Source organism: Amborella trichopoda, chromosome 8 (genome assembly GCF_054954075.1).
Source record: "Amborella trichopoda isolate Santa Cruz 75 chromosome 8, AtrichopodaSantaCruz75HAP2 v2.0, whole genome shotgun sequence".
Lineage (NCBI taxonomy): Eukaryota > Viridiplantae > Streptophyta > Magnoliopsida > Amborellales > Amborellaceae > Amborella > Amborella trichopoda.
The window spans coordinates 37,843,502-37,863,326 of record NC_142343.1 but is presented as its reverse complement, the minus strand read 5'-3'; the positions used below and the strand labels follow the sequence as shown (position 1 = coordinate 37,863,326).

Below are 19,825 nucleotides of genomic sequence, written 5' to 3'. Positions count from 1 at the left end.
AGTTTTGGATCCAAACTCCATCTACAAGTTGAATCTAAAAAGTTGATGCACTCGAATTGGTGCATCGGAGGCCACACCGAACTGCTCAAGGGATACCCTTGTCATGCCATGAAGTTAGAACTCTAATTCATCAAACAGTACTTCTCCCTAAAACAATAATGGACATTTTTCTCTAATAACCTCCGAAAAATATCTCCATTATCAGATCTAACCTTACCCTCGGCTGTATAAGTAGCTTCTCTCCTCTATCTGAGTTTCATCGTCAACAAGCTTTTCTTCGCTTTCGATCATAGTATTTGGCGTTTCTTTTCATTCTATTTTCAAGGTATTTTCCTTCTACAAGCAAGGTTTTTTCTGTTTCGCCATGGCTTTCTTCATTTTCTCCTTGATAGCTGATTTATGGCTTTTAACTCTCTGGGTTATTCTGAGTTTTTAGATCTCTATATCAATGCTATGCGATTGTGCTACGGTTTTTGCGTGTTTTCATACCATGGATTATGCGATCATGTCTTTAATCCGTTTAGGGTTTTGAGGGGTACCATTTTATCTTGATGAAGGGACATGGTTAGGTTCTGTTGGGTTTCGGCTGTGTATTCTGCAGATTATTGCCTTCTCAAATGTAAATTGTCAAGTTTCAGATGCTCATTAGGGCTTTTGTGAATTCGTGCATGCTTTTGTATGTTGTTGTAGTTAGATATGTTAATTTGATCTACCTCTTCTAATGGAACTGATTTGTGATCTATTGGAGCCTTTCTGCAGCCATCTATTGGGTTGATCTCAAAATTTTCCTTAAAGGCTTAAATAATCAGAATTCAACAAATATTAGAACCCACCTTAAAGAGCTAATTGACCTCCAATCGACCCAATTGCTCTCTTTATCAGTGAGTGTGCATGTAATTTCAATATATATTAACAACATTTGCTATAAGTAAATCAAAAGAAATATCTTGGTAAAATTCATTTGGCTTATAAAATAATTTTCAACAATCGAATTAAAAAAAAATTGAGATCGTGTGATATACGAGAACAACACATGCAAGAAATTCATAAGGTTACGTTTGTTTTGCGCGTCAATATGAAAGAGATTCATATGGCCCAAACAAATACGTTTGACAGAGCATATTTCTTGATACAAAAAACCTTCTTATCACTGTAGAAATCCCGTGTTTGATACCAGGAAGTTTTTTGTCACGGGATTGCTTTTGGTGCACTACCCTTTCAATGCAGAAAATAGAGAAGAGTCTTGAAGATAAGAAGAGACCAAGTCAAATTACTTCGTCATCAAGTTAGTTATTGGTTAGTTATTGGTGATAAGACCTCCTACTATTTATTTCTATCGCCAAGATTCATTGTGATATATATATATATATAGAGGCATTTATTGATGTAATTCTTATCCAAAACTAGTGAAGATGTAGTCAGTTGGGCATTGGATCCGTGGAAGTAAGGCTTCGGCCTGAACCACGTAAATATTGTGTCCTCTCTTCTTTTCTCTCCATTCTCCATTCAATGCATGTATGCTCCCATGAATCTTAACAAAGAGTTCACAGTAGTACATGATTTTGGTGCATTGTCAGTCATTCTTTGTGAGTAGTTCCTTGTATTTTGTTTCTCTGCAAATTCCTGTTTTCAATTTCTTTTTTTTGTGTTTTTTATGTGACAATGTGCTGTTTTATAAATTATGTTAGTCTAGTCTAACAGTTACTGATCCATGGCTGTGAAGAACTGCAATTGCTCACTTTCTTTCCAATTACTACGAGTTGCAAAAAATGCTATTTTATTGATGGGAATTAGGACATTTATACATCTATAAAAAGATAAAATAAATTCTGGTTGGTTTTCTTTATGGCAACGTGTATGCAAATTGCTTGAATTGGTTACCAAGTTTTTGCGGCAGCATGTCATTCTTTGATCAAAAGTTATTGAATTGGGGTAAAAGAGATGCTTTAGATTCTTTGGTTTTTACTTCACTTACTGTAACTAACCCACCACAAAAAAGAAAATATATATAGGATGGATGTCTTGTTGGACACAACATTGCATATTTTATACAACTTGTTAGAGTCTCTGCATTGTATTTGTTTGTTCCTTTGGTCTTGGGTTTGGCATTTTATGTAATTATTTTAATGAAGACATAGGTATGGGGATTTTGACTATCTCCAAACCTAACACTCTACTCATGGATATGTGCTTATAGTTCTGGTATCTATTAAAAATAAGGACATTTTGTATGTATTCTCATTCATTGATGGGAAAGGTTCAACAAATATTGTGAGTTTTTGTTTCGGTGAATGAGCATTTGCTGTTTTGCATCTTGTGAGTTTAAATGGGCTTCCAATGGTACCTAAAGAATGTGGCTCCTTGAAATTTCCTCTGTGCTGATAATTCCCTGGGAAGGCTGATTATTTCTTTGCTACTAATGGTTTGTTTGATATGAACATGGTCATGGTTTTGGTTCTTCTTCTTATGTGAAATTGGTTTGATTGGTGTCATGTGGACCTTGTTTTGGTTTGAGATTTTAGCTATGAAGGCTTCTATTGAGAATTCAAACTTATTTGAATGATAGGTATTGATCTAGGTGATACTGTATTGGAAAATTTGAATATTTTTGGGAAGAATATTCTTTGAGATGCATGAATATATGTTTAAGACATTTGATTGCATTGATTACGCTTTCTAGTGTCATGTACTATTTTTGTTCGACTTATCTTGTCAAAATTCACAACAATCGAAATAAATTGAAATCCAAAGCACTTCTAGAATTCTTTGAATGCAATTAGGTTTCACCTTAAAAAAAAAGGTATCATGATACTCTTGAGTCTTAACTGTGAATGAGTAGAGGTTGGTAGTTTTTTGGTGGCATTGTTTGGTTGTTCTTTGGCTGCATTGGGAAATAGTTTTATAAATATAGATAAGTGATGTACTAGATTCTTCAATATATGAATGGGTGCTTCAGTATACAAAGGGGCCATCAAATGAAATAGTAAATCGAGTAGATGAGTGGCTAAAAAATTGTGTTGGTTGTTCTTTGGGATGCAATTAGAGATTAGGAATGTCATAATTATATCCTTCATACATCATATATCTTCCCCATATCACTAAAAAATCAATAAACGGTTCAAATTGGGTTGACATGTCTCCATTCAAAAGTTCTAGGGTGAATCAAACACATGTACCCATAACTTCTTCAACATTTTAGCATGTAATCAAACATAAGTACCCAGAACTTCCTTAACATTCCAGCAGGTTATCAAACACAGTACCCAGAACTTATTCTGAATATGCGCGTAAATTTCTCCAAAATATATTTTGAATAGGAGAAAATGGATATTGTGTATATTCCGACTAGGAGAAAATGGATATTGTGCTCCTGTGGGAGCAGCAAATATTTCGAGAAGTAATTACTTTGTGAAGGGTAAATTCGTTGAGTAAGTCCTTGAAACATATGTCCCACGCAACTGTTTTATCTCTCTCTAAAGGGCCTCTGTTTTGTTGGTAACGTTTCTCTCTCTCTCTAAGTGCCTCTCTGTTTTGTTGGGTGAAGGCCTCTCTCTCTCTCTCTCTCTTTCTCTTTCTCTCTTTCTTCAAGCTATAGTCTCCCTCACTCGAGCTCTCTTTTTCAAGCTAGAAGGAGGGTGTTCTCTCTCCCTCTCTCTGCCACCAGAGTTGCTGTGCAGAAGACCCCATTTCCTAGTATGTCTGCTTTATTTGTTATTTTTTTTAAAACATTTTTTTTTTAATTTCATGATCATTTTTACTTTTCTTCTCCGCATTGATTTGATTTTTATCAGATTTCTATTGTGAGTATCTTTTATTTGAGTTTTTTTTGTTGTAATCTACTCCATCCAACAGATCGAGATCCATTGTAGGGAACCTTGCCTGCAATCCGCAATAGATTGAGTCTCTCTCGAAAGTTCCCCTCAGGTTGGCTGTATCAAGTGAGGGAGACAGTGTAGTGGCTTCAAGGAGGCGCATGAATTATCAGGGCCTTTTCACCATGGATTAAGGATACCAATTTCAAGTGGTAACTCTCTCTCTCTCTCTCTCTCTCTCTCTCTCTCTCTCATATTTACCTTGAGAATTGGATTGTGGCTGTTTTCGTCAAGTCATGTGTTTTGGCAGAAGGACAGAGAACTCTTTGAGTTGAGATTTTACATGATCAGGCTGTTTATTGTCGTTCTCTGTAATTGGAACTAGAATTGCTTCTGTTATTGTGTTCTTTAGGTGGTCTCTTGCCGAGTTATTGGTTCTTGACTGGTTATATTTAGTTTTGATGAGTGGCGGAAATTTGGGTCTTGAATATTACTAGAGTTTGTTCACTAAACAAATTATTGGAAAACTGTTGGTAGCTATGATTAGTGATCGAAAAATTGGCCATCCAGTCGGACTTGACCCTGTTCTGAGCTGAGTACTCAGGTAAAACTCAGGGCAATTAAAAATATCTTTTTTTTGGATTTTCTGAGATTTTTCTCTCTGTAAGCTATTTTTTAAATCCCTTTTTTTATATTTTTTTCATCTTAGTTGTGGATCTTATGTTGTTTTCAGTTTAGCATGATTTTTACCATTTTTATTTTATTTAACAAGTTTTGAAAAGTTTTATTTATTTTTAGGGCTTTTTTGGACCGTACACTATTCGGGCGGGTCCCCTCGGACTCACCCGAGTTCCTTGGCTTGGGGAGGGGGGGCACTGTGTCCAATGCCTGAACCGAGTTTGTGAACCTTGGTTATGATCAATCATTCATATGGCTTTTGAAATTCTAATTCCTGTCTTTCTTTATTAGTGTTCAAAAGAACGAGTCAGGCCGACTAGTCGGTCATGGCCCGATCCGATTAGTCGGACTGATTCCAACTAAATTGGCCGATTAGTGCCGATTCTATACTGCAAAATGAAATGGGGGTAAAAAATCCCAAAAAAATTGTAGAATTTTTTTAAAATTTACATGTATTGTTTTTTTATATTGTCACATAAAATAAGCAAAAAAATTATAAAAAAATTGTAAAAAAATCTCTCTCTCACTTACATCGGAAAGAGTCTCTCTCATCTTTCACATGCCCCAAGTGCATATTTTCTCGAATATTTCCTCTTGTCATATTTTTTTGTTAATGTTATTTCCTCTTCTCATCTTGCTTTGTCATTTGTGTTTTGTTTTGTTCTTCTGATTTTCTTGGCCTTTGTATTCATTTTTAATTTCTTGCATGCAACTTGCTAGTCAAGTAGTTAAGACTAGGAAGATAAATGCCCATCCCACTAGGCCATTTCTTGTTTTGCTCAATCATTATAAAATAGTTAAATCTTTTTTTTTGAATGTGAACAGTAAATTCTCCTACAAAAAAAGGTCAAGTACAGAGGAAGAAGTAGAGACAAAACGATTAACTAATAAAATAATTAATCAATGATCTAAGAAACATGTGGGGTCTTTTTTCTGGATAAATATTTTGAAGGTGGGATCTTTTTGAAGTAATCCTTGTGTGCTTCCAAGCGAATCGTAAAGAGAGACATTCACGCAATTTGCACGTGAGAGAGAGAGAGAGAGAGAGAGAGAGAGAGAGAGAGAGAGAGAGAGAGATGTTTTCTAGAGTGGGAGAACAAATAAGAGAGAGAAAATAGTGCCGATTAGTGCCGATTTGTACAGTAAATTGGCCGATTAGGGCATTGTATGTAAATTGCCCTATACATAACCTATGAAATCGGGCAAACTCAGGATCGGCCGGTGACTGACTCCGAGTTAGTCGGTTGATTTATGAAAAATGGGCCGACTTTGAACACTGTTCTTTACTGTGCTTTTATGTTTTACTCTAGTGATTGAAAAACCTCCATTGTTGATTGTGATTTAGAATATTCTTCATAAAAATCTTTTACTTGTACAAAGTCATGGGTATTTTACTTATAATTTAGAAACTTGATTGGGTTATTCACTTTCATGAGTGGAGGTTTCTTTCCTTTCATGTGGGGCTCCATGGGTTTCACTGGTTTTGCCAATGTTCAAAGTATATGAAAAATGTGGAACTTTGGTTGTTTGATTTCATTGGTGGTTGGAGAATTTGAGATTTTTGAGTTTTGGCTCTTTAGATGGTTTCAAGGGATAAATGAATAATATTCACTTTTCGTATTTTGCTATGGCATGTGGTTATTTGATACTTATCTATGGTTGACATCATGTCATGTGGGTGTGTCTCTTCAGAGACATCTGATAAAAAAGAATTTGCAGGTTGAAGTTAGATGATTCTTGGATGAATTTTTATGGTTATAGTTTGTGTACAAAAGGAACCATTCTGAGTTAGTAGTGTCCCTTATCTCTTAGGAGTTGGGATAATATGTTGCTCTGTCTTTCTGGCCTTCTCCACAGGAAAATCTTCTCGCTTGTATATTGCTCCAATTATCAGGAAATCTATAATTAAAAGGAGTGATAGAAATGTAAGGTTATTTCCTGGGTCGTATCTAGTTAATTTTTAAATAATACTTTTGTGCGCTCTCTTTGTTCCCCTTCCTTGCCTCTCAGTGAAGGATGAGCATATTATGATGGCTTCTCTTCAAGTCATGAAATGCGGTGGTTTTGACAGAGGTTTGTTATCCTGATGAATAAGAAGGTTATGCCCTTGAAAATGGACATAAATGGTGCTACTTTACATGAACTGGCTAGGCATCCCTCATCCAATCAAAATATCTCTCGAGGCTAGGTCTCATGTAGACCCTTAAGCTAGAATATTCTTTATTAAAATGGTATTGTCAAAACTAGTGTTGTCAAAAACCACTCTGCTATTACCATTTTAAATGTTGCCGAGATTTCTGATCTTCCCCATGATAAAAACTTCAACTAATTTTTTCTCACTAGAGATGTCACAAACATTGTGGACATGGCATCCTTCAATAAGATGCAAATTATGGCAATTTGAAGGCAGGCTCCCAAATTGAAAGACCAATCCACCTTCACAAAACCCACCGAAGAAACCCACTCATGGAATAGTTCATAAACCACCTATGGATGAAAGTTTCAGCCAATATTATCAGTTTGCTTCAAAGGGATCTCCCTTCGGTGAGAAAAGGGAATTCCTTTGGCCTTGTGGCTGATTCCGGGCAAGTATTTGGTAGTTTATCTTTATCATTATCTTAATCAAAGCCTTTTCCCAACTAATTGGAGTTGCCTACATGAATCTTGGTCTGCCATTCTACTCTATATTTACATCCCCTGTCAGGGGATGCAATTCTATATTTGCATCCCTTGATGCACGAAGCATCCATCTTAAAGATGTATGCAAAAAAGTGGTGCCCCCGCAAAGAACTAACATGAATGGTCAAGAATTATTCTTCGAAAAATGTCTTTTTTTTTATTTTTTGAATTCAATTTTTTTTACATATTAATGATCCTTGTGTTAGAGGTTATATACACTTAAAATATTGGATTCAAAATCCATCTCTAAAATGAATAACGGAGAGAGGGGCAAATCTACAGACTACATAGTTGGCTGACTCATATAAACTGTGTCCGTGATTGAAATATGTTGAGGAGTGAGTCACTTCGCTTTCGTTTGGATGTAAAACTCTAGGACTTCGGCTAAAGAGCCCGATGCGAATGGATTTGATAATACTGGTTCCACTCTCTCTATCATATAATTATGTTTGGGGAGTAATTCTCAATATTATGGTTGCACAGCATGAGATTATTACTATATCTGCATATCTGAGCTAAAAGTGACACAATAGACAGGAACCCAAATAACTCCACTTTTCTCGTATAGGTGTCCTTTTCCATGCCATAATCTTCCTTCTCCTTCGGGCTATATGAAGCAATGGTGAAAATTGCGTTCAACAAGAAGGTTAACAATTTCTTTATCGAATCCCTGGAAAGGCTGACCTTAGGGTTTGGTTAGAGTGACACTCATTCTATGACCCTAATAGGTACCTGATAGCTATAAAACCCAGGTTTTATTAACACTATAAGCGATTTTGTATGCCTTCAAATTATCGAAGCTATAGGGAAAGAACAACTGTTGAACCTGAGGTCCGAACATGGCTTACATCAAGGGTCATGCCCTACTTTCATACCCTGAGAATTCGTTTGTTCCTCCATTGTTGTTTTTGTTCATTCTATCTCCATTATATGACCTTATACACTCTCTCCTCCATCAATAAAATATCTTCTAAAGAAAAATCAAAACACTGAAGAACTACAATTCAGTCTGGACTTTATTTCACTATCACCTCTTTCTGTCTCTAGCATGCCAGTGAATCATCTTTTTATTGTATCTTCTCTATTTGCATTGTTTACTATTCTGAGATTTGCATTGATTGCATTCCCAAGTTCCTGGGTTTGTGTTTGTGTGTTCAAGCATGTCTGTGATCAGATACATAATATTATAATGAGCGATAAATTTTACTCATGAGTCAATTTAATTTTCTTGATGTGGTGTCTGCCTACTCAGGTATAGGGAGTTGGGAAGATAATTCAAATTCTAATCAATGACGCCTGCACAAGACCCTTTTTATATAGTAAAAGAAGAGATTCAAGAGTCCGTAAGTTTGCATCCCTGTTTTTTTCTTTCTTGTATTATTTTGTTTTTGCAATGAGTGGATAGTGGACTCGGAAAATTGGAATGGTAGAATTTGAATTTTATGATAAACCATCAAAATGAAACAAATAATCTCTCAAGCCGCTGGTACTTTCAGAAGTCAATTTCATATAATGCACTTATTTTTTTTTTTAAAATGAAAAAATTTAAAACTTAATCCTTGCTTCATTGGAATGCCGGAGGTTTCTAATTTTTCTTAGCATATATTGTTATATATGCTATAATGTAGTTTCAAGGATATCTGTTATTACATCCTTGTGTCATTAAGATGCAACTATGGAAACAATATCCATAATGTATCTGCAACAACTGAAGGTTTAGGGGGTTGAAATTGACATGGAGAAATGAGGAGCTGCACTAGCTAAACCACAGTCAAATGTGATTACATTTATTAACAGTGAAGGACTCAATTGTGAATGAGTTCAGAAAATATGGGTTTCAAATTATGGTCTCAATGAGGGAGCTTACTTCACTGTCAAACTGGACCAACAAGAATTCCCAACTTTTCATTCACCTTATCTGATTCTTCTTGGTTTCTCTCTTCACAATTAGAGTTATTATATGTTACTTGTAACTTGATGTTCCACTACACTTTAAATGCGTAATAATATTTTTCCTAGTGGATGCTTGCCATAAAGTTTCCATTTATGCCTTCACATACTTATGCATTGGCAGCATGCTATGAACTATTCTTCCAATCGAAAAATATATATAGATGCTGCTGCTGCTGCTGCTGCAGAGTTTGATTTCTCATGGGTTCTAGTTTTAAATAGAGGTATATAGGTTCTGCAATGTTTGCTAAAGGCAACTTTTAAAGTTACAATGAAGTAATAGCAAAGCAGCCGACTTAAAGAAGTCGATCCAATACAAAGATGCTAAAAACCATCCTGGGTCGCCACCTCCTTAGCGAGAGTGTCTGCTCCTGGTTTGATTCCCGCTAGGTATGCCTCCATAAGACGAGCATATCCTTGCAAAGGTGGTTAATCTCATAAAAAATATGAGCCAAAACCCAAGGAGGGGGGGAAGAATTTGTAGCTCAGGCAATAACATTCTTTGGAGTCTCCCTCTATTATAATAGAAACTCACTGTGGGCATGAAGAAGCTTGATCCCCTCAAGTAGAGCCGTCGCCTCCACTTCTGTAGAGTCAGTATGACCGATGTTCTTAGAAATGGAGGTGATTGTTGAGCCAAGGTGGTACCTGAATATAATGCCTATACCTGCATGCCCGGGGTTTCCAAAAGAGCAACCATCAAAGTTGAGCTTGAATTGACCCGGGTTTGGTGGTCTCCAATTTGATGCCTGAGGTAGGCGCTTACGACTATGATGAAGGATAGCAACCCAGTCCTGATAAAAGGCGGAGCGAGGAACCCCTTTGAAACTTTTATTTGCCCAAAACACAACCGAGGATTTAAGCTTGACGAAGGTATTGTACCATGAGGAGTACTCACCCCGGAAGATCCTATTGTTGTGCTCTATTCAGATTGCGTAAATAGAGGCTGCCACCGAGGATTTCCACAACAAAATTCCTGCTTTAGGGCAAGGGAAAGGTTGGAGAGAGTTTAGGATAAAGGGTATCGTGGCCGGTGGTACTCACTAAACATTATAAAGGTGGAGAAATTCTCCCCAAATCTTAAAAGCAAATGGGCAGTGCAAGAAAGGGTGAGCATTAGTTTCCTCATCTGCCAAACAAAGGGCTCAACGGTTAGGTAAAGGGATTCCTCTTTTTTGTAGCTGGTCAACCGTGACCACCCTCTCGGAGAAGGCTAACCACGTGAAGACCTGAATTTTAGGATGGGCAAAAGAGGACTAAGCTTGGGCTATTGGGGAAGTAGGAGATAATGGGAAAGTGGGCGGTTGACTAAGTTTTTGTTAAAAGGAAGAAACAGTGAAGGCATCTGAGGCACTTGGTGTCCAAATAATGCGGTCCATTCCCGGTGTGGCAATAAAACAAATTTGAAGGGCAGCAGCAAGGTTCAGAAGAGAATTATCTTGGAATCATTAAGCGCTCGTTTGAATACTGGGTTCCCAGAGCGAGACGATGCAACCTCAGTCATCTTGTCTGCCACCATTGCCTCTTGTGAACAAGCGAGCAAGTAAAGGTCTGGGTACCTCTCCTTGAAAGGTGCTTGACCGAACCAAAGGTCTTTCCAAAAAAGAATTTGACTACCAACGTTTTTGGTGAAACTGAATGCACCTTTTAAACAACTGAAAGGACGAGCAAATTGATCTCCAAATCCCAGAAGATCTATTGTTGATCCTGCAGACGGGTAACGGGGGGGAGGAAGGAATGCGATATTTGTTCTTGAGGATATCAATCCATTACTGATGACTTTGGGTAGCCAAGCGCCCCCACCACTTACCATGTAGTGCCAAGTTATGTTTCCTCAAATTTCTGATCCCAAGTCCCCCGAACCTCTTGGATCAACAAAGTGTTTCACATGCGATGAGGTGAAATTTGTGATTCGTGGCTTCTCCCAACCAAAAGAATCTGCGAAATAACTGTCCAAGCCGAGCACTCACTGCTATAGGCATATGGAAAATTGACATATGGTATACGGGAATGTGCATCACGGTAGCTTTAATGAGAGTTAACATTCCTGTTGTGGAAAGGAAACGACCCCTCCAACTCGCGAGTTTTTGGTCCACCTTGTCAATAATATGGGACCACCAGCGCTTCTTAGGTTTTCCAATGCACAGGGGTAGGCCATGATAGTTAGTGGGAGATTTTCTGCCTCACAACCCCAACTATCCGCGAACTCTTTAAGAGAAGGAAAATCTACCGCTACCCCCCATCATCTTAGACTTATTGAAGTTGATTTTGAATCTCGTGGCACATTCGAAGTATATGAGGAACAAGAAAAGATTGCTGATTTCTTCGGGTGAGGCGTTGCAAAAGACAAGGGTATCTTCCGCGTATTGGAGATGCGTGACGATAGGGCCCTAGTTTCCGCAAGAAAATCCGTTCATACTACTAGCAGCAAACATCCGGGAAATGGATTGACTAAAAATGTCAGTTGAGATGGCAAAGAGAAAAGGTGAGAGGGAATCTCCTTGGCTTAGTCCCCTAGTAGAAGGGAAAAAGCTTTTGGGTGATCCATTCATAAGAATGGAGAAGAAAGGTTGGGAGTAGCAAGGTTTCATCCACCGAAGCCCATTCTAGCAAGAATTTCTTCTAAGATTTCCCAGTCGTCATGGTCATATGCCTTCTCCTAGTCTAATTTGATTATGAGGCCAGGTAATTTGGCTAGGTGTCTGGAGTGTATGCATTCATGGGCCACTATGGCCCCATCAAGAATTTGTCGATCTTTGACAAAAGCACTCTGGGATGGCGAAATGACCAAGGGAAGGACCTTCTTCAGGTGAGAGGTCAGGACCTTGGAGATGATCTTATAGGTAGAGTTGACCAGGTTAATCAGGCAATAGTCTTTCAGCTGTTGGGCTCCTTTTATCTTAGGGACCAAGGTAATGAAAGTAGCATTCATTGCTCTATGGATGACTCCTTTGGAATGAAACTCTTTGAAACAAGCAAGGAAGAAACGAAAAGAATCCGAGGAAAGTTTGAAAGGAGCTATTGGGTACCCATCAGAGCTAGGGGCCCTGTCCGAAGCAAGAAGCGAAATTGCTTCCTGGATTTTTTCTTTAGAGAAAGGTCTCTCCAACCAAAGAGCTTTATTAAGGGGAAGTGAGAGGAAAGAAAGGTCAATCATAGAAGGTCTAGGGTCCTGAGGGGCTTTTGTAAATAGATCTTCATCCCTGTCGATAGCCTATAATATTTGGTTCGTTGTACTCTCTTTAATTGATTATGGAAAACCCCCAATTGATCATCTTGACCTTGAGATGTATGGATATGAAGAAAAACGATTTCTAGTATTGGAAATAGTGTATCTTATAACGCATCATCTGGATAGTCCATTTTTAAGATTTTGAAGTTTTTATAGATCTACTTGTTTTGCAACATTTCTGGAGTTTTTTATTTCATAATTAGGGGTGAAAATAGATTTTCCTGCCATCGCAAGGGTCTTTTGCACCAAGGCTGCCTCTTCAGAAGGGTTTGAAGGTGCGCCTTACTTTGATTATTTAAGGTTGGCACGTTATACAAGCTGCACCTTTATCTACAATGTTTAAAGAATCAAGCAACATCTGAAACACCAGGGTACGATACTCCTTGTTTTTAAAATGGAAGTGAGTAAATTGCTCCTAAGCATCAATATATCTTAGGAATATAGGTGAGATGGAGGACCAATCTAATGGGGGAATTTCTCCCTTTCTTTTCATCTCTCTTGAAATGGCTTTATCGATGTTATGTCTTATGTCCATCTCTCTTTTCTCTTAACCATCGCTTATCCTCTATTACTTTGTCTCAATCTTAAAGTAATATGAGCCTGAATCTAACCTTTGAACTTAATTGGAGCTACAGATTTGGTTCATAATCGAAATGTGTGTATGCGTGTGATGTGTGTGTATGCGCGTGCATGTTTGTATGTATATATGAAACAAAGCTACTATTCATTTTAGGTGACAACCTATTGATAGCTTTTTCCACACACACAAGCTTACGCTATAGTGTTAGCCCAACGGCTTGAATCTGGGTCGATCCAATGGTCACGATTGCATTTCGTAGTTGAATTTTTTTTTTTTTTATAAATCCAATCACTTAAAAATTTGAGCGTCTACTCTTTAAAAATAGTATAATCTAATAAAAAAATCAAAAAAATAATTCGTAAAAGTAAATTGACCAAAATACCCCTGAAACATTTTAGGGGTATTTTGTACATTTTGCGATTTATTTATTTATTTAATATTTTTATTAGGTGCGTCTTGATGAGAAGAATGGACATCTAAAATTTCATGTGATTTGGATTCTTAGAAAAATATTAAAATTATATTACGAAATAAGGTCGCGACTGGCAGATCATCCCAGATTCAATCCAGGACGTTAGGCTAACACTGTAGCTAGTGGGCTAACCTCAGCTTTTCCCTATATATATATATATATATATATATATAGCAACAATTTAAAAAATGCTAGAATTTTATTCACTCCCAAACACTCTGAACCATTCAATCTTGATCGGTCGGTGCATATTAAGCTGAAATGTTGGCTGTGAATGCATGGAAATAGGGTGCAACCGATAAAAATATTAAAAAATGTTTTCCATAATTTAAAATGACTGAAATGCCCATGAAACTTTCAGGGGCTATTCAGCCATTTTAAAATATTGGAAATATATTTTTGCATATATTTTTATTAGTTGCTTCCCTTTATGAAGTGTGGACACCCCTAATTTTAGCTTAGTTGGATTTATATAAAGATTAAAATTCAAATGGAGGATTCACTCCTACTTGTTTGATCAAAGATTAAAATTCAAAATGTGTGTCTGTGTGCATGCGTGAGATAATAGATTGGGCAAATACCATAAAACTTCAGGGGTATTTTAGTCATTTTAATTTCATAAAAATTTCTTTTTTTTATGTTTTTCTTACATGAGTCCAAATGAGGCACACATGCCCTCAAACTCAAAATTTCAGCACAAACTAATTTGTAGAAAACATAATAGAAGTCATTGACAAATATGCACTCGCAACCATCCGATCAAGATTGGACGATTGGGAGGTGGATCTAAAGTACATTAGGAGATAAGTTTGGAGCTATTGACAAGTTTCTCCTGTGTGTGTGTGTGCGTGTGGTTTGTTAAATTGGTTCACTGCTTCATTACTTCCCTCCAAATTTTTCCTTGATGCTGTAAACATTCTCTTATATATATATATATATATATTCCCATTCTTCCAATTTACCTAAAATCTCTCACCCTCTAATTTTTCTAAAATTTTTTCTTGAAATATTCACATACCCTATTCATTCCTAAAATATGCCATTTACAATATCTTCATTTGTTCTCTAAATCTTCTTAGAAAGGTTCCAAATAAGGTGATGCTATCTCTCTTAAGTATCTCTCATTTGTTACAAAAAACTAGTGTTATAAAAATCAAACTATGGAGAAGAAATTGGAACAATAAAACATTTGCAATTTATGGGGAAAAAATGAATATAGTCTCCTTGGAAGTTTAAAAATTAAAATAGGAATTCCCATATTAGAAATAATGTCTATGTTAGAAATAAAAAATGATAGCAGTGTAATTAATATATAATATTAATTAAATATCTAAAAATTACGTAGAATATTAAACATTATAAGTAGTATTTAATGCACTCAATATAAAATATAAAAGTTAAAATTAACAAATTAATTTTCATTTGAATTACACAATGTTCAAAAAGACGGAGGCGTCCGCCTAGGTGGCCAAGGGTTTGAGCTGCCGAGGTGCCATGGCGGTTGCCCATACACCAAGGCGGCCCTAAGGGAAGGAGTTGGGATGGGGGGCCATATGGTGTTTTTTTTGTGTGTGTGTGTGTGTTTTGTGAATGTGTGTATGTCCATGTGCACGTATGTGTGTGTGTGAAGTCTTGCATGAAATTCTTAAAGATCATCCTCCTTTTTTCCTTTTCTTTTTCTTTTGAATCTGTATTTGTGTGAGAGAGGTCTCAATACCTTGGGGGTTATGGAGAGAGAGAGAGAGAGAGAGAGAGAGAGAGAGAGAAAGAGAGTCTGTGAGAGAGAGGGACCTCACACCGAACACTTGAGGTCATCTTCTTCTTACATGTAAAGAGGCAGCATATGGGTCCATGCATATATTTGTGTGTGTCAGGGGCCGCGCATCGAACACTTGGAGTCCATGTTCTTCTTCTTCCCATATATAGAGAGAGCACATGGACCCGAGAGAGAGAGAGAGAGAGAGAGAGAGAGAGAGAGAGAGAGAGGGGCAATACCAGACTTTATTTTTGTTTAGGTGGATTTAAATTTATTTATTTATTTTATTTTATTTTATTTTTTTGGCTGCCCGCCTTAGGTATGCTCGCCAGAGCCCACCGCCTAGGCATAGGTTTGTTGGCTAGGCTGCCTAGGCAGCAAGGGGACCGAATTTTAGTTCATTGGAATTACATATTTAAAAAATCTATTTTCCATCAAATTTTTAAGTTGGAGCACTATGTAATGCATGTGCCGTTAGCTTGTCATGATAAAAATGTGAAGATCAGTATTTAACAACTGACATTCTCCAAGTGACTTAAAGATTTACTAAGTGGCTTGGGAGAGGGTGACTCTACTAGAGGAAGATATAAAAGGTGCCATAGGTTCTCATGTTCAGATTTCTTATGTAAGGCCTCCTGTTGAAAATATTCTGAGGCAGCATTGTTTTCTATTTATGATGGTATTGGGGGTTTTGGGTTGTATGATTTTTTCCTCTTTCCCTTTTACTTTTGGGTGCGGTTGGCATATGGATGCATCCATAGCGGTAGAGGTAAGGTGCACCTTCAAATTTTATCATGTTATATAATTTTGATGTAAAATGTTCTTAGGATTATCTGAAAATCTATTTTTATATCTAATTATAAATTTTAAATTTCAAAAATGGTTAAAATCAAATAGATCTATAAACATATGAAAATCTTGAAATGGACGGTGTAGATAATACGTTGTAAAATGCACTATTTCTGAGACTTAAAATCTTTTTTATTTTTCATGGTCATACATCTTGATGTCGAGATGATCAATCAAAGGGTTTTTCAACATTAAAACTACCTTTTCCGATGGATTTTTGAGGTGCATCCGTAGTTCTACATTATAAGGTTGCATCCTTATATAGACTTTTTCCTTTACTTTTTCTTTTGTTACTTATTAGGCCTTTGAATATTCCATTGAATTCTGTATTTTGTAATTTGGGATGCCCACTCAAAAAATTCATTCTATGCTTGCTCAGATCAATAAATTGCAGTCTACGTTCCGTCAGTGGGAACAGATTGCGCCTAATACCGGGGAGCGTGTTCATCTGACAAAGGAACTCATTGCAGGATCCGAGAGCATTGTATGGCAGGTAATAACATGTGTTTGTTTGGAGATTTAATCGCAGGAAACATCCAGGGGGATTTTAGATCATTGATGCTTTAGCTTAGAGAGAGAGAGAGAGAGAGAGAGAGAGAGAGAGGTTTTTATTCCATAGTCCATAATAGGGTTTGTATTACTTTTTGGTGCTGAGCACTTTGTTTGTGATAGGTAGGTAGATGAATTGGACAAGGCGATTGCAGTGGCAGCTAGGGATCCATCCTGGTATGGCATTGATGAATTTGAGCTTGAAAAGCGACGGAGGTGGACCAGTGGTGCTCGTAATCAGGTATGGTTAGACCCTTCTATACTTTTTGACCTTTTCTGTGGGCGACTTGTCCTTTTCAACTAGTTTTCAGGTTATTCCTCACTTCTTCCCCCTTTCTACGGACATGTTTTTGGGTAAGATTGTCCTTTTCTTCACCAATTTGTTGGGGCCATTTATCACTGGGGAAAGTTTCCCAAGGTCCCATGGATGACTACTGTACACTTTGGCCCACCATCGAACCACCTAGTTAGGGGCATTTGTTCATCTTTGTTCACTTTCAAAGTCATTCTTAAAAGAGAATATAGTTTGGAGCTCAAAAATATGCTCTGAATCATTCCACTCCAAGAAAGACTCTAGACTAATTGATTTGTTGGACAATCGTATAGTGGGTTTTGATTGCTCAAATTATTATTGGTCAGGATAAAAAATGGTTTGAGAATTTCAGGTCATAAAAATCGCCCTAACTTTGCTTTTGGTTTGTGAAACCAACTTATACAATATTGGCGTTTGGGACACTGGAAAATTTAACTTGACCCTTTTCTGCTGACCTTTTTCTTTTGGGTAAATTATCCTTTTTCACATGGTATGTTCTTAAGATCATATCTACTTTTTTCTTTTGTAGGCAACTTATCCTACTTGCTCTGTCCTATTTTCATAATTATACTTTTTAAATTCATAAACTTTTGAGTGTACCTGCTTGATATGATCAAAATGAAGGGTTCCATTTTAGGTGGCCACAGTGAGGAAAGCTTTGGAAGCTGCTAAAGAGAAGAATAGTCTCGGTCAAAATGGGATGCGGCGGGAGCTTATGAAGTTACCTAATGACCATGGGGCTGGTAGGTCGAGCCAGTATCCAGACCCACAAGGCAATGATGATTTCATCTCATCAGAATCGGATCGACAAGTGCTTCTCATAAAGTAAATTATTTTTCGTGTCTTCAAGCTGAAAAGCTATTTCTCCACTTTTTTATTTGCAAACATATGTTATAATTCAGTGGAATTCATTTACTCATAATTCATTTGGGTCATCACCATCCCATCAAAAGGACAGTGAGAGAGAGAGAGTGAGACCTGCCAGAATAGGTCATGACCCTGATGGTGGTTCTCACTCTCTTTGTAAGAGTTCATCATTTCATTGGACGGTGATAGTGCCAGTGGACCATGGTTTTCCATTGTCTATTGGATTATTGTGTATTTTCTCCCATTATCATTTGCCTTTCATGGAAGCCATGAGTATGCATGTGCATGCTATGAGAGTGCTTGTTTAATTATGCTACCTGTAGGTTTGTAAATAGCTAGACCCTAAGGGTTCTCAGTTATGAGCTGTGTATATTCTTCATAAATAATGGCAGTTTCAGGAAGGAATGAAAGTGTTTTCCCTATTATCACCAGACTTTGACCCTCTTATTTCTCACACTATTTTTGAAATTTAAATCTGTAGTTTAGTGTATATATATGTTCATATAAAATTAATTCCTATAAAAAAATCACGAAAAACTAAGCTACAAACATTTTAGGAATAATAATGAAAGGTAAGGTCGATAAGAAATGAACGAATATTAGAGACTTATAAGAGAAATACAATGAAATTTAGCTTTTTCCCTCTCCTGTTTTTCTGCATCATTTACCCTTGTCTTTTTCTTCTCCTTTTACCAGTTTCCAATATAATTTCTAGAACACTTGATGGAAATGACCAGTTCTTTCACTCGTCTGCCATTTTTTCCTTTTTTGACATCTTAACGGGTAAGAATAGATCCTTGATGTCACATGGTAGCTCTATTATCCTGATCACGTAAGCCAAGGGCCCCAAATTGTTTAGGAATGCATGTTTACTCTGGCAAACATACAGCTTTTTTCTATCAAAAGTGGTTAGAGTTTTTTTTTTCTTCCCCCTCGGATTTCATAGGCAGCAAGATGAAGAGCTGGATGAGCTTAGTGCGAGCGTGCAGAAGATTGGAGGCATAGGGCTCACCATACATGAAGAACTTATGGGTCAGGTAAGCTTTATGAGAAAATTCCCAAGCATCACTAAAAATCTAACCCAAGTAGGGCTATCAAATTTGACATGCAAAAAACCTTGTCTAATGTGTGTGAGTTATCCAAAAATAAAAATAAAAATGTACGTGTGTGTGTGTGTTAATTTCATTTATGATTTTTCTTTCTTATTTCTTTTTATAGTTTACATTTTTATCACATATCACTTATGTTCATTATGTGCAGGAGAAACTTTTAGATGATTTGAACTCAGAAATGGACAGAACAGCAAACAAGCTTGACTTTGTTCAGGTTAGATGAATTTTCATGGATTCTTCGATTCTCCTGAATATCGGAAAGATGCATTTATTTAAATATTTTCTTTTTTTCTTTTCTTTTTTTTGGCAGAAAAAGGTGGCCATGGTTATGAAGAAAGCTGGGCTGAAGGGGCAGATAATGATGATATTGTTTCTGTTCCTTATCTTTGTGGTTCTTTTCATTTTGGTTTTCTTCACATAAATCTACAGTTTCCATTCAAGGGAAATTTGTAGAAGAAAGACTTATAGCTGTTGATGTTGCCTAATAACAAAGACAATGCCAATTTTTTTATTCCTCGTCAAAGCCTTAAGTAAATATCTGTATATATATATATATATAAATATACTTTTATATATTAAGTGAGAGGACCACCCCACTTATTCTTTCTAAAATTGCCCTATCTCAAGATAACACATCTCTCCCTCTCTCTATAACTCCCTCTCCACTCTCTCCACCTCTTTCTTAAAATCTCTCTCCCACTCTCTCCCCATATTACTCTCTCTTCTAAAGTCTTTCTCACTCTCTTTCTTCTCTGTCTCCCTCTCTACCGTTTCTCCTCCGTAGTTGTTTATCCCTTTTTGCTAAAATTTCTCCCGTTCTCTTTCCCTCTCTCCTATATTCTCTCTCTCCCACTCTTTCTCTCTATGGTTACTCTTCCATATTTCTCTATCCCTCTTTCTTAAAAATCTCTCGCATTCTTTCCTTCTCCAAGCTTTCACTATTTTTCTCTCCCTCTTTCATAAAATCTCTCCTAGT

General features: G+C 36.9%; 1 protein-coding gene across 27 annotated transcripts; it reads left to right on the top strand.

Annotated features, from left to right (window-relative positions):
* Nucleotides 1-160: 160 nt before the first annotated feature.
* On the top strand, nt 161-19,372 carry SYP61 (syntaxin of plants 61). Of its 27 annotated transcripts, none has more exons than XM_088873790.1 (11): nt 161-325; nt 1,228-1,296; nt 3,625-3,693; nt 3,853-4,024; nt 8,422-8,512; nt 16,388-16,501; nt 16,685-16,798; nt 17,508-17,695; nt 18,684-18,774; nt 18,998-19,063; nt 19,160-19,372. In XM_088873790.1, the coding sequence occupies exons 5-11, from the start codon at nt 8,459-8,461 to the stop codon at nt 19,268-19,270; spliced, it is 738 nt and encodes a 245-aa protein (XP_088729916.1). In that variant the 5' UTR covers nt 161-325; nt 1,228-1,296; nt 3,625-3,693; nt 3,853-4,024; nt 8,422-8,458; the 3' UTR covers nt 19,271-19,372. The 27 variants fall into 27 exon arrangements, with proteins under 27 accessions (XP_088729916.1, XP_088729925.1, XP_088729917.1 ...); XM_088873799.1 differs by having other exon boundaries at nt 1,178-1,296; nt 3,870-4,024; XM_088873791.1 differs by having other exon boundaries at nt 1,178-1,296.
* Nucleotides 19,373-19,825: the final 453 nt, after the last annotated feature.